We start from the raw sequence: 15,519 nt of genomic DNA, 5'->3' as shown, positions 1-15,519 counted from the left end.
AACCCACTCACATTCCGAGCATACTTCCATACTCTCCCACAACATCCCATAGACTCCCGAATCCCAGGTAGGCAAGTCTCCCAAAATCAGTGCCGGAATCAGCACCTACTGTATCTGGCTGCTTGGGAAGTGGGCAGTGTGGCTGGCTTGGTGAATGGATCCATTCTGAATCTTAACATCAAGGCCCTGGCACCCACATTACATTGCTCAGAATAATGCAAGGAGTGGGGATACAATGACATGATCATGGCACCATGAGCCCCGCACGGCCCAGTTGGTAGCTCCACCCCCGCCTGCACCTCCCACCTAGCTGCCCCCATCCGGAGGGAGTAGCTGAAATGTCTGCATCTATGATTTTGAGCTTTTACCCAGTGATCTGATCAATCATGGTCGCTTAGGGGACACCTAACACACAGAATGAGTAACATAATTACCCTTATTCATAGGAGATGTCACAAAAGTGCTCAAGAGAAGAAGTTGAGGATTTATGGTTCCCAGAACAATGAATCAGCATCTAGCTGTCATTTATCAGTTACATTCTATAAAATGATAGATAAAAGCTGATTGGTTGCTAGGCTACACCCAGCCACACTCCCAGTCAGAGCAATCAGCGACCCATGTGGGTTCTTGCTAAAAGTGCTCATTGGTACTGGGTTGGCCGCAGATATACAAATCTCTTGTGGGTAAACTATGTTGAAAAATCCCCTATCCGTACTACTCACTGCACCTTCATCCATTTGATTTACAAAACCTATATAATCCAAAAAATTTAAATGTCCTCTGTTAAATGAGTTTTCCACCTTTACATGACTTTTAATCTAATGACTTGTACACATCCTCCAACAACTTTGAGTAAGTATGTTGCTTTATCTATCTGCTTCTCTGTGTTGTTTTCTATACTGTAACTTGATCAGTAAATCAACAGCAAACTCCTGTACTGTACTGAGGTCTGTCAAACCTCAATACAGAGGTATCCTGTTAGCCCTCCTCATTCATCATAACGAATGCAAAGTAGCATATTAAGAGGCAGAAAAAAAAGCAGAAAAGAAGAAAAAAGAGGGAGAGGTTAAAGGGGGAGGAAGAGGAGTAGGAGAAAAAGGAATAGGAGGAAGAGGAAGAAGAGAAGTAGGAGGAGAAAGAGAAAGAAGAATAGAGGAAGGAGGAGGAAGAGGAGAAGGAGGAATTGGAGGAAGAGGAAGAAGAGGAGGAGGAAGAGGAGTAGGAGAAAAAGGAATAGGAGGAAGAGGAAGAAGAGAAGTAGGAGAAGGAGAAAGAGAAAGAAGAGTAGAGGAAGGAGGAGGAAGAGGAGAAGGAGAAATTGGAGGAAGAGGAAGAAGAGGAAGATGTGCAGGAGAAAGAAGAAAAGGAGGAGGAAGAGGAGGAGGAGAAAAAGTAATAGGAGGAAGAGGAAGAAGAGAATTAGGAGAAGGAGAAAGAAGAGTAGAGGAAGGAGGAGGAAGAGGAGAAGGAGGAATTGGGGGAAGAGGAAGAAGAGGAAATTGTGCACTAGAAAGAAGAAGAGGAGGAGGAAGAATATGAGTAGAATGAAGAGAAATAAGAGGTTCACATGAAGGAAGAAGAGGGAGAAGAGGAAGTAAAGAAAGAAGACAAAAAGAAAAAGGTAGAAGAGGGAGAAGAGGAGAAAGAGGGAAAAGAGTTGGGGAAGAGGAGAAGATAGAGAGAGAAGATAAGGATGAAGAGGGGGAAGAGGAGAAGGAAGAGAGAAGAGAAGGAGAAAGAGGGGGAAGAGGAGAAGGTAGAGAGAAGAGAAGGAGGAAAATGGGGAAGAGGAGAAGGTAGAGAGAGAAGAGAAGGAGGAAGAGGGGGAAGAGGAGAAGGTATAGAGAGAAGATAAGGATGAAGAGGGGGAAGAGGAGAAGGTAGAGAGAGAAGAGAAGGAGGAAGAGGGGTAAGAGGAGAAGGTAGAGAGAGAAGAGAAGGAGGAAGAGGGGTAAGAGGAGAAGGTAGAGAGAGAAGAGAAGGAGGAAGGGGAGAAGGTAGAGAGAGAAAAGAAGGAGGAAGAGGAGAAGGTAGAGAGAGAAGAGAAGGAGGAAGAGGGGGAAGAGGAGAAGGTAGAGAGAGAAGAGAAGGAGGAAGAGGGGGAAGAGGAGAAGGTAGAGAGAGAAGAGAAGGAGGAAGAGGGGGAAGAGGAGAAGGTAGAGAGAGAAGAGAAGGAGGAAGAGGAGAAGGTAGAAAGAGAAGATAAGGAGGAAGAGGGGGAAGAGGAGAAGGTAGAGAGAGAAAAGAAGGAGGGAGAGGAGAAGGTAGAGAGAGAAGAGAAGGAGGAAGAAGGGGAAGAGGAGAAGGTAGAGAGAGAAGATAAGGATGAAGAGGGGGAAGATGAGAAGTTAGAGAAAGAAGAGAAGGAGGAAGAGGGGGAAGAGGAGAAGGTAGAGAGAAGATAAGGATGAAGAGGGGGAAGAGGAGAAGGTAGAGAGAGAAGATAAGGATGAAGAGGGGGAAGAGGAGAAGGTAGAGAGAGAAGATAAGGATGAAGAGGGGGAAGAGGAGAAGGTAGAGAGAGAAGAGAAGGAGGAAGAGGGGGAAGAGAAGGTAGAGAGAGAAGAGAAGGAGGAAGAGGGGGAAGAAAGGGAAGAGGGGAAGAGGAGTAGAAAAAGAGAAAGAAAAAGAAAAGCAAGGAAGAAGAAAGAGGAAGAATTGTTATTACGATTAGTCTAAAAGCATTCATAAAACGTATATGTATATTCCCTACTGTAACCTTTACTAAATCTATTGTATATATTTTAGTGCTTCCATCTGAACTTGGTATTTATGTATTTATAAGATCAGGCGGAAGCGATGGTGGCATTGGGTACAAATGCACCCAGAAATCAGATTTACTTTGTTTTTAGTGGTAATGAAGACAGCTCTGTATATATACATATATAGTTATATACATGACTGACCATCACAAATCAATCCAGAACAAAACTGCACATACAGTACACTCTAGCCAAATTTGGAGGAGGGCATACTGTATAAAGGGAACTAAGAAAATGATACAATGTATAGAGAGGCACAAACTACAGGTATAAGAGCCAATTCAAAATACGATCAAATGAGCTATGTTTGAAGTCAATTGGAAATATAGAAAGCGCTATAGGGTCTGGCGATTTTGCACAAGGAAGTGAATCGATAAAGAGTCCCGCTAATCCTCTATTGATATAAAACGATACAAACGTGGTTGTGGTATGCGACAATGATGTGTCTGTCGTGGCTGCAGTGCAGATAGGCCCATAGGTCAAGAGAGACCGATTCACCACAGTATATCCTCATCCCAATAAACTTCCATCTGCGCCATCCTAAACAGTGATACGTCAGGAAAGATGGCACCACACAGGAGCAGCAAAGACAATGCCAATGTACCAGGGACTTTTCTCTCTTCTGTGCATGCACCATATTTCCGAATACATCACCAGAAAGATGGCGGCACAGGAACTGGAATGATGGGGGCTCGCTGTTCTGTGCGTGGGGAAGGTCTCTCTGAACATAGGCCTCTCAGCCCTGAAAATGCCCCTGGGAGGATTGCACTCATTTGTATAATGAAATCGCAAATCCGAACCTATTAGAAGGATAGTTTTCTTATGTTGGTAAGGTCGTAATTCTTATTTCATTTGTCAGGTCTGAGGACGTTCTTGGTTATATAAAGGGGTGTGGCGAGTCCTAATGACTGTAAATATGCACAAGTCAATTGCTTTATTGATTGGTGAAAGGTAATTTGCATCTCTAAGGACGGCGCTGCCTGGGGAGCAATATTCATTCCACTGTCCACATGTAATTACAAAGTGTTCCTGCTGAGCTCTTCAGGTTGTGGCCGGAGGCTGATACAGGAGATGGCAATGCATAGGTGACACTGCCCAACCTAACGGGATTACTTAGTAGGACATTAATTCTTATACATTTTGCAACTTGAAGTTGTGTGTAAATGAATGAATGCGGTGACCAAATAATCTGCATTTCCAATGCTAGAAGGTGAACGCTGTTATTTCTCAGAGGCTTTTATATTACGCAGCCCAGGTACGAGGTCAGACAGGGAAACTGCACCAAAGTGTCTCAGAGACGTCCATTCTGTGCGCAGTGGGCCAGATTCAGCAGCGTGCGCAGATCGAGAGATTGTTAGGCACTGTGCATGCATATGCACTGCACTGTGGAGGCGCTGCGATCACACTGCCATTGCGGACGCAATCCATCGCAGAGTGAGTGACAGGCTCTGAGCGTTTGCAGGTGGAGACGGGGGAATGGTTGGAGAAACGTAGGCATGCCTGTCCGTTTGAACGCCGTTTCATGGGTGGGAATAAATTAGCCACTGCGTTTGCATACGCTGCCTGAGTACTGACTGAGTGTGATCAGGCTTTCAGTGTCTGTGGTCAGTCAGACATAGTGTAAATGCTGCACGACGGGCCGATGTGCTTCGATTGTACCGATGAATACACAGGAGTGTGAGGCTGGATGGATATGAGAAAGCAACAGTGGGTGTCTCTATACTGGCTGTGCTGTGGCTGATGTTATAGATGTATACACAGGACTGTGAGGTATTACAGATGTGAGATAGCAGTAGTGGGTGTCTCTATGCTGGCTGTGCTGTGGCTGATGTTACAGATGTATACACAGGACTGTGAGGTATTACAGATGTGAGATAGCAGTAGTGGGTGTCTCTATGCTGGCTGAGCTGTGGCTGATGTTACAGATTTATACACAGGACTGTGAGGTATTACAGATGTGAGATAGCAGTAGTGGGCGTCTCTATACTGGCTGAGCTGTGGCTGATGTTACAGATGTATACACAGGACTGTGAGGTATTACAGATGTGAGATAGCAGTAGTGGGCGTCTCTATACTGGCTGAGCTATGGCTGATGGTACCGAAGTATACGCAGGACTGCGAGGTTGGACAGATATGAGAAAGCAGCAGTGGGTGTCTTTATACTGGCTGAGCTATGACAAGCATTAGCATATTTTCGCTGCTGCATTCTGTTACGAAATAGCAGCTGCGTACGCAATAGCAATCCGAATCAGGCCCAATGTCTGGGAACAGGCTATGACTTCCTCCATCCCCCTACTTTAACTGCTGCACAGGGTAAAATATATAAATTCCCTGGCAGTGATACAATGTCTCTTATGGCTCAATTAAATTAGCAGAATATCAACACACGTCAGGAACCTGATGTAATATATTCTCAGGATTATATAGCGGTATAAAAAAAGTAATGAAACTGAAATATATCAATGGATGATGCTTAGCACAGAGGGACTACTTTACATCAATATAATATATATATATATATACATGCACACATAATGTACATATATATATATATATATATATATATATATATATATATGTAGTTAATAATAATATACTATGGGCCATTACTGTATAGATGAATAAACTCTGTATTAGCTGATTTAGGAGTATAGCCATGCATTTCTGCTCAATTTATTAGCATTAATTAATATATAATAAGATTTATGTGTGTTTCTGTATTGACCTCACAATCTCTCGTTCGGGAGCCTTATATCTTGTTAACATTTAGATGCTCGGATTGGTTACATGAATACACAAGAGTTGGCTGGGCTGAAATACTCTGCGCTACTGTTAATATTATAATGTTCCAATTGGAAAAAGTTATTCCATACCTCCCATTTCTCCCAGTTTCAGTGGGGTAGTCCTGATTTAACGGACTGTCCCTCCGTCCAGCTGTTGGCACATTCTGCTGCAAATAATACAGCCATGCTTTCGCCAATTCAAGGAGGTTGGGGCTGAGTAGTGATTTTCAAGAGCAGGTAACGCCCCTGAGGGACATGACATGCCCACCCCCCTTCCACCCCACTCCCACCGCTGTGTGGCTTTGCCCTCTTGTTGTGTGTTCCATGTCGCTGAATTTGTACCAGTCTCCTCAAGGGACAATGTTGGCTGCTTTGGCACTTTATCTCTCATATGTCTGTGTGTGACCGGTTTTGCAGAATGAATACAATAAGTGATTGGACAATAAAAACAAATGCTGATGATACAGTGATGACTGTGAGATGTGTGTGGCTGGCACAGGCCTATTCTGAGTGCCTGGCCAGCTGGACAGTCAGCATTATCTCTTTCAGAGGGGTAGATATATAGCACACAAGGCGTGTACCTATCGCCACCTACAGGACATAATATGCTACACCATTTCTGGTATAGCAAGTGTGATTAGGCGTCTCACGTTTGCCTTAAGCTACAATAATCTATTACTACTTTGGCAATTTTAATACTCATTTCTACAGGCAATACCATTACTTTAGGTATTTAATTAGAAGAACCAATGACATCCACCCAATCATAATTGCCTTGGCTACACCTTAACACCTTACGCAACTAGGTCCTATAGAGACAGTGGACATGTATACTCGTGACCTGAACCAAAATTCAGCCTATCCCTCACTTCCAATACAATCATTGGCTGCTTTTGAGAATATGGGGGGAGCTGTATCAAGCCGTGGACAGAGATAAAGTACCAACCAATCAGCTCCTGTCATTATACAGTCTGTGGTGAAGATGCACTGAGCTCTGGAGAGTGATAAAGTGGAGATAGATAAAGTACCAGCCAATCAGCTCCTAACTGTCATGTTACAGGCTGTGTTTGAAAAATGACAGTTAAGAGCTGATTGGTTGGTAGTTTATCTCTTTCCACTTTATCACTCTCCAAGGATTAGTACATCTACCCCTGTGTTTGAAAACTCACTCTGTGTAGTTAAGATTATACATACAGGCCCTGATTCAGAGCCGGACGCTCTGACAGAGCGCTCGCTCTGAATCAGGGTCGTCCCTCCTACTTTTTGGAGCGACCTCCTGGCCGCTCGCATAGCTGTGGGTGACCACCCACAGCTATAGCGAGCGGCCAAAATGATGGTCGCGATGGTCAAGTCCATCGTGACCATCGGGCTTGCGACGAGACCCTTGCGGTAGGGTCTTGCTGCCGCAAGCCCTGGAGTGCTTTTGGCTCTATCAGAGCCAAAAGCACTCCCACTGACAGACATCACTAGTGATGTCAGTGGGACCGGCCCCAGACGGTAGGCGTTCCCATGGGAACGCCTCCGTCTGGGCTGCCACGCCCCCGGCACGCCCACCAAAGAGGGCGTGCTGTCAATCACCATCGTCAGCACGCCCCTTTTGGTGCAAGACCCATATCGACGGCTTGGCCGTCGTTATTCGGGTCTCGCGTATGTGCACTACGGAGCCGCCTCTGTCATGCGCATGCGCACTTGGGCAACATCGACCCGCTTGCGAGCGCTCAGCGCTCGCGAGCGGGTCTGAATCAGGCCCACAGTTTCATGGCATGTGAATAGTATGAATGTGCTGCAATATATAATAAATTAGCTTTTAATACCTTATCTGGTAATAGACTGACCAGAGCAAATATCTCTAAGGTCACTAGGATATTCATCACAGTTATGCTACAGTATTTGCACCTATTAAAATACTGCAATCCATCAGCCTTTTAAGCGGCATGGTGTGATTTAATAAGCAGAGATATGGACACGAGAATCCGGTGCACACTTTGCACTTAGCATTAATAAAACTGGAGATATAAGAAAGGTGAAAAAAAATTTAAAAAGTTGCCCCAATCATTCTATTAGCAGGGACCGAACACTGCTCATGTTTACAGGGAACAATTGGAGTATTTGTGATTTAAAAGGCACAATTCAGCTACAGAGGGCAATGTTAGCTCAGGTAAAATACCAGCAAGCACGGGCCCCATCCTACGCATTACCTCCAGGCCCAGTACAGAAACTAATCATCTATACTACTCTAGGTGCAATGTATCTTCCTCAGGGCTGGCACGTTCCATGTATTCTGCAGAACCGATAAACTGTACAGTGATCTGCAGACGCCAAAGTGACATAATGTCCAATCAATTTGTATTTAGACATTAAATATAACTCTATACTTGAGAGTAGATTAGTATGTAGATCCGAAGCCCTACAGAGATATAGCCGTTTAGTATTCCACGTTACCTACTGTACATAACTGCGCTCGGCTGCAGTTATTGCCACTTTGTCCCTGTTTGCTGAGGACAGCAGATTTTATTCCTGTACAGAATTTATTGACTTTTTCTATACCATTTTTATATATATAGATTTAAAGAAAAAAAAAAACCCTAAACAACGGTAATGAACGCCTTGGGGTATGTACTGCTATGTTTATAATACATATTTCCTTAGTTGCCAGTGGCTAAAACCATTCACATAACAAGAATCCACAACGAAACTGCTAATATATAAAAGGTCTGGCTGAAAGTCATGTCATGCAGCGTCTGTGAGTTACATCTCTGCAGAATAAATCATTTACAAATGGGTGGAATATTTTATATTTCTAGAACGAGACTAATAGTTAAACTTGTTTGGCTCTTGGTTTTGAGGAACCGTCAGAAAAGTAATGACGTCATTATGAGTTATCGTGCTAACCCCTATACACCAGGTGTAGGAGACTGTCATATAACACGCTCTGTGCATAAAAGACATACTGCATGTTCTGCATTATGCTATAAAGCACTGTATAAGGAATAGGGACATATCTCCCTGCTCTCGCAGAATGATCCAGAGAGTCCCAAACTCTGTGGCGTTCTCCCAGACTCCTGAGAGAGCAGGGAACCTAATGTACATAATGTACTGTGTATTACATCATTGTGATGCCACACTGCAGGGTGGGACATTATGACAAAAACCACATCACTTCTGCACGTTACCACATTCACCCCACCCCACCCCCGGGGCCCCTTTTAGCACGCCACTAGCTTTGCCACTTAGCCGTGCCAAAACACTAACCCTAAAAGTACCTAGTAGACTACAGATGCGCCCAGGTTCATTGTGGCTGATCGCGCCACAAAAGTTTGCACGCACAGTGCTATGCGCCACGATATGCTGTGACGTGTCACCAATCGTGGGAGCGCGTCTCCATTCAAACCCATGGATACCCGAATGCACGTCTCCGATCGTGAGATTGCGTCTCCCATTCAATTCTATGGAGAAGCAAATGCGCGTCTCCGATTGCAGGAGTGGTCTCACGCGATTCGCTGCGCTGCAGACAAGGATGTAGCTGGGCATCTCTGTGTAAGCGAACTAAGATGCAAAATTGAGGGGAAAGTAGCAAAATTTAGGGTAAAATGGCAACGGACAGGTCCGATAAGAGCGACCTGCGCAGTGCACGGTTATCCTTAATCTGCGCCTTTATAGCAATTCCGAAAAAACAAACAAATAAATCCTAAGGGCCTGATTGTGAGATGAACGCCATCACCGATATTCATGCGGTCCAGCGGTTATCTGTGATCTGTGCAGCAGTGCAAGTCGCACTGCGTATGCGTCAAGTTTTATTACCGAGGGTGGTCGCCACGAGAAATGACAGTCAGGGAGCAGTTAGGGGAGGTAACGGGGGAGTGGTTTTAAAAACGCAGGTGTGTCAAGACCATTTGGGGGGGAGAGTGTCGCAGACTGCGCATGCGATCCCATACGCAGTAAAAATGGCAGCAATTCCGGGTCACCATAATCAACCGATCTGTGACCGATGCTGCATCTTTTTATGCAGTCCCTTGGATTTGCAAAGCTGCCGGTGGGCTCCTCAATACAGGTGACGTTTGCATATTTACGCCCAGCCTCTGCGTACACAGACACAGCAGCGTCAGCTTTAGCGCACATCTCGGAATCAGGGCCTCAGTGCCTAGTACGCTAAATCCAAACGAAAATGCAAAGTTGAGGAAAAATGTGATAAACAAAGGAACATGTAACGAAGCTGAGGATAAACGTGCACAGCACAGAAAAGACGGCAGGCAGTGCACGCCATATGGCACAAAAAGGATACGTGTAGGAGGAGGACGCATCTGTACCAAGCCGCAGCCATGACCTGTTTATACAGGTCACAGAAATTCAAATTAACTTGTAATATCTGTGACAATGTACAGCAGGGGTTCCGTGGTCTGTACAATACAGAAGTGGGAACTGTGTATACAAACAATGTTTACAGAAGACTATTCATAGAGTATATTAACATCACTTACAAATGATAAAATAAATAATATGTAACGAGTTCCTTAAGCTATAACATTCATACATGGAAACCTCCCTGCCTTGGATTTCTTAAGCAATGCACAAGCTATAATATTGTAACCAAATGAATCCATATAAATGGAGAAAATATACTGTAAGAGCAATAATGTAGGTCAGTGATATAGTAGCACGGCATATGTGCGGATTATTTGGTAGTCAAGGAGACATTTATGTGACGGTGTTCCTGCAATTATGCCCAAGAAAACACCAAATGTATAACTCTGCTTCATAGGCTTCTATGTTTCTTTGCAAACATGTGTAAACAAGCATAACGCCAATAAATGTTGCAGCCGTCATTGACATAAAGTATCAGTAAATGTACCCTTATTATGCTATAATAAATATTATGGGGGTAATAGTGTGAAGAAATCTGATACAAGCAGCACGAATGTTATCCATGAAGAAAATACTGTTTTTTATTTTGTGTTGCAAAATAAAAAAAATAAATCGTCAAATTTTTTGGGGGGCTTGTTTGTTTTTTCCTCACTCGCTATACTGATCCCGAGCACCTGAATCTGCGACCGGCGCAGGGGTTTGGATAATGGGCCTGATTCAGAGCCGCTCGTAAGTGGCCGCTCGTTCGCTCCGAGCGATGTTTGCCCAACTGCGCATGCGTACGGAACGTTATACGCATGCGCGAACCAGTCAGTGCGGTCGAAATTCATGTGCTCGCTAAATAGCGAATGCCTGATAATTTGAGTGACAGGAGGAGGTGTATGTGGGTGGTAACGGGGGAAGGTGCTTGAAAACGGAGAGTGGAGATCCGAACGCAGGCGTGCTTAAAGGTCAAAACGGGCGTTTTATGGGTGTGCATAATTAAAACAGCAGCGTCATTGACCACGTCACTGGGTTATTTTATAGCCAGAACTGCTCGCAAAATTGTGGTAGCAAAAACCAACCCCAAGAATAGCGAGCAGTTCATACCCTGGTCGATGTACTCGATTAATCTAATAAATAGCGGACATGACGTAGGATGCGAGTGGCCAGGGGGCGTATTTTTTCAAAAAACGACCGCAAGTTTTGTTTGCTCGTTTAGACCTAGAGGCGTGAACAGACCGCAAAGAGCGAACGGTTGAATAGCCACCCCTATTTTCTGGACGAGCGAGCGCTAATTGCGTCCGGCTCTGAATCAGGCCCAATGCCCCTTTGTGAAGGAAATTGGACCTTGCTCACTGCCTTTGTGCATCTTGCACTTTACTGTCTGCCTGTTTGTGAGGGATCATGAAAAACAGCTCAGTCCGGTGGAAAGCCGCCATTCCATTACCATTAAGAAGCACTTATCAGATGCTGCAAAGCATTATTACTTTGCACCTGGCCTAGATTGCTCAGATTCCTATGCACAGTGCTAAAGGACACAGCTTTGTTTTATCCAAACCTCTTCATGAGCACATGTGTTGTGAAGGCAGAGGGCTGCACTGCCATCTACAGGGGAGATCAGTCAGTCAGCACTCAATTTCCCACCAGCCAAGGTTCACTGAAGTTTAATTCTAACGCTGATGAATCACACACAGTTTGTGTTTTTAGTGTTTTAGCCAAGCAAGGTCTTTTTTTTTGGCTTTTAATCATCTTAAACAGCGTACTGGTAAAAAAAAAAACATGGTAGAGCTGCAATTAAACACAGAAATAGAAGCCGCAAAACTGTTCAAGAATAATTAAGGCGATAGGAATTTAGGTTACCTGTCGTGTGTGGATAGGCCCGGGCGCCTTGAAGCCTCCTTGACAGCTGCATTCCGAGACACTGTACGGATCCGAGCTACTGGAGGAACATTTGGACAATGAGTCACAGCCCACTACAAATGTGTTGTCCAGAGGCAGCTCCTGAATGACGTGATGTTTTTTAGGAGGAACCGGTGTCTCGGGCTTTATCTGGAAGGTCGGTTGCGGAGAAGCAGACTTGTAGTGCTTGGCAAGATCTGGGCTATCTGGCTTGAATGTAGTCGGAGTGGTGCCCCAATTATATTTCCCCATAGTCTGTTCTTCTAACTCCACCGGGATGTCCAAAGTGCCGTTAATGTGCTCATGGGCCGGATCCTCCGACTTGGACTCTTCTATGGTAACAAAATTGAGAAGGAGGTTTTTAGGTGAACGCTTCTTCTTCTTCTTCTTTTTCTTGATCTGCCTATTTTCTTGGTTCGGAGAAACCCACTCCCCATTCTGTTTATTTTTCTGAACAACCTTATGCCGTGGGGTTTGGCGGCAGCGTACCAAAGCAGTGACAAAAATGACCAGGATCACAGTCATTGTGCCTGCAATTATTGCGATGATGATTTTGACGTAGTCGTTGGTCTGCGGTGTTATTTCCCCATCGCCAATGTTCTGCCCAACTGGCGTTTCCATGTTTTTCCGCACGAGTTCTTGAATGTAAGATCCATTGGTTATGGTTTCATTGACAAATAAATGCACTAGAGCAATGGTATGAAATGGCTCCGGCTTTCCAGAATCATTTACTTTTATGACAAGTCGATGCAACCCGTGATCTCCAGCATTGATCTTCTCTTTCAAACTAATATTCCCACTCCTTTCATCAATTGTAAATAAACCCCTTGAGTTTCCACCTACAATGCTGTAACGGAGGTCGGCATTTATTCCTGTGTCATTATCAACAGCAAAGACTTTGGTTACGATGGACCCCGGGTTGGTTGAGGTTGGTATTAACTCATAGGAATAGTTGGTGGAAGGGATGACAAAGACAGGCCTGTTATCATTCACATCTTCAACAAATATGGTCACTTTTACTGTTGAGGACTTTTGTGGCGTTCCTCGATCTACAGCTTTCACTTGGAAAGTGTACGAACCTTGTTGTTCCCTGTCAAATGTTATATTTGGTTTGATGACTCCTGTATGGGGATCAATTATAAAATTGTCCCTGGCGTTGACCAGAGAAAGCGTAAACTCTGCATTATCCCCAATATCTTCATCGGTTACCGTGATAAGGCCAACTGTGCCATACGTGGGCAGGTTCTCTGGGACGTAGAAGTTGTACTCGTTATGAGTGAATGAAGGACTATTATCATTTTGGTCAAGGACTGATAAGGTAACTGTGGTATTCGTCTGCAAGGAGGGAATTCCATTATCCTTGGCAATCACTGTAAAGGTGTACCTATCTTGTTTTTCTCTGTCCAGTTTCCTCACCGCGGTAAGGATTCCAGTCCGTCTATCAAGGTTGAATATTGTTGGTGCATTAGGCCCTAGCATATAACTAAGCTCTGCATTGCGCCCACTGTCCGCATCGGTGGCACTGATTTTGGTTAGCTCCGTCCCTGGAGGATTGTTTTCGACAAAAGACAGGCCAATCACTGGGAGCGTAAAAATCGGAGGATTGTCATTTTCGTCCCTTATTTTAATAAGGAGCATCGAGGATTGGTTCAAAGGTGGCTTTCCAGAGTCAGAAGCAACAATTTTGATTGCGTATTCTCTCGTGGTCTCGAAATCCAGAGGAGCAGCCGTCTCCAACAAGAACTGATTGTCAAACACTGGTTTTAATCTGAACGGAACGTTATGGTCTGTGAAACAGGTCACTTTGCCGTTAAGGTCGGCGTCCTTGTCTGTGACCGTTATCAGAGCTATTTTTGTGTTAATTGGAGCCTTTTCTGATATCTGCACAGTTCCATTCACTGGATTTATAATGTACCTTGTGTCAATTGATGGGATGTTGTCATTTATGTCTGTGATGTTTATAGTCACCGTAGCTCTGGATGGAGTTGAGCTACCATCACTTGCTAAGACAGTTAGTTTATGGTAGTGAGCTTCCTCTCTATCCAGTGGTTCTTTGATCGTTATTAATCCAGTATTGTTATCTATAGCAAAAAGTCGTTTGGCAAGATTGGATATCTGGTTCCCAAAGTAAAAGTGAATTTTGGCATTGGAGCCCAGGTCAGCATCAGTAGCATGGAGTTGTGTTACCGAGGTGCCCACAGGGGCGTCTTCTGGAATATTCACTTCAACCTCCTTGTCCTTAAAAACAGGCCGATTGTCATTGACGTCGGTGACGGTTACTTGTAAAATAGCGGTACTCGATCTTGGAGGATTTCCGCCATCTTCGACTTTAATCTTCATGACATAGGTATCTCTCTGCTCTCTGTCCAAGCTTTGCTGAACGATAAGTTGGGGCCACTTGTCGCCTTCTGGAGTTTCGATGACATCAAGTCCAAACACATTTTGGCCCTAAAAAATACATAAAAAGAAAGGTAAATTTAATTATTTGTTAATTATTCAATATTACGCAAACCAAAACTCAAAAATATTTATACGGCAAATGGATTCTGATTTACACTGTGCCAAAATGTAAAACATAAAAGGTAAAAAAATATATATATTTGATTTAATTCTAAACCAACAAATACGTTTTGCTACACCAGGTTGGGACACAATAATATCTTTCAGTATCGGGACTACATTCCGTATCACGCTTGCTGTAGAAAGGGTTGTGATTAGATTAGCAAATCCTGACCTGATTGTTACTTGCCACTTTCTGAATAGTTTAAGGGGCCTATGTATCAAAGCTTGATGAGAGATAAAATTGTGAGAGATAAATCACCAACCAATCAGCTTCTAGCTTACATTTTATAGGCTGTGTTTGAAAAATGACAGTTAGGAGCTGATTGGTTAATACTTTTTCTCTCCCAATTTTATCTCTCATCAAGCTTTGATACATAGGCCCCTAAATAGCTTAATAAAAGGCACCTGAATGCTAATCCATTTATTAAAGAATGTAATTAATACAAACACAAATGAGGTGTAACCGGTTGAAGCCAATCAAAATTCGTGAACGTAATGCATGCAAAATCAGACAAAAGATTTGTGATTGGCTGATTGGCTGCTTACATGTTACACCATCTTGTTATGATACAAGAATTCAAGCAAATTAATTGGTCTCATCGCAACGACAGACGTCAGGGGACCAACTCCCATCTCTCCACATTCTGCTTTGAATGCCCACAGCGTGAATTTATTTTTTTTCCAGTATACATGCAAATAAGCATAATTACATTACGTCTTCCTTAAAGCAGGTTAGGCTAATAAATTAAATGCACTTTTGGAGATGTTAATCTCATTTTTGTACCCAGATGGGTTTCGTTCACACTGCCAGTAAGCATGAAAATAAATTCAGAAAAAAAAACGTAAAACTGATTAACTAAAGAAACCTCTAACGAGCTGACTGGAGAATGCCAAGTATGTACAGAGCAATTTCTAACTATTTTCTTAATGTGCAATTTTATTTTGCTAATGTTACGCTTCTCAGGCATTAATTAATGCACAATGAAGATAAATGTATGAAAAATCTTTCTGTGCAGCTTACGATAGAATATTTTATTGTACATTTAGAGAAAGTATTAGACTTTGCATCTGTAGCTTGGAAATAAGACAGACAGGTGTATGTGCCAAGGTGTGCCTAATGCAAGCAATCTTACATAGCAACGGTTTTTGGAAAGGGAACTCCTTACAAT

At 43.6% G+C, this 15,519-nt stretch overlaps 1 protein-coding gene across 10 annotated transcripts in view; it reads right to left on the bottom strand.

The window, feature by feature from the left end:
- The window catches only part of LOC148510717 (protocadherin-11 X-linked-like), a 1,446,380-nt gene that overhangs the window by 1,200,812 nt on the left and 230,049 nt on the right, over window positions 1-15,519 (bottom strand). For all 10 annotated transcript variants that reach the window (XM_088442482.1, XM_088442485.1, XM_088442488.1 and 7 more), the window contains one exon: window positions 11,750-14,236. In XM_088442482.1, the coding sequence (XP_088298608.1) occupies window positions 11,750-14,236 (2,487 nt within the window). The remainder of the gene's footprint in view (window positions 1-11,749; window positions 14,237-15,519) is intronic.

The sequence above is a fragment of the Taudactylus pleione genome, unplaced genomic scaffold, assembly GCF_031769625.1.
Source record: "Taudactylus pleione unplaced genomic scaffold, aTauple2 ptg000312l, whole genome shotgun sequence".
NCBI classification, from domain to species: Eukaryota; Metazoa; Chordata; class Amphibia; order Anura; family Myobatrachidae; genus Taudactylus; species Taudactylus pleione.
Note: the sequence above shows the minus strand (reverse complement) of the source record. Positions and strands in the feature narration are given on the sequence as shown.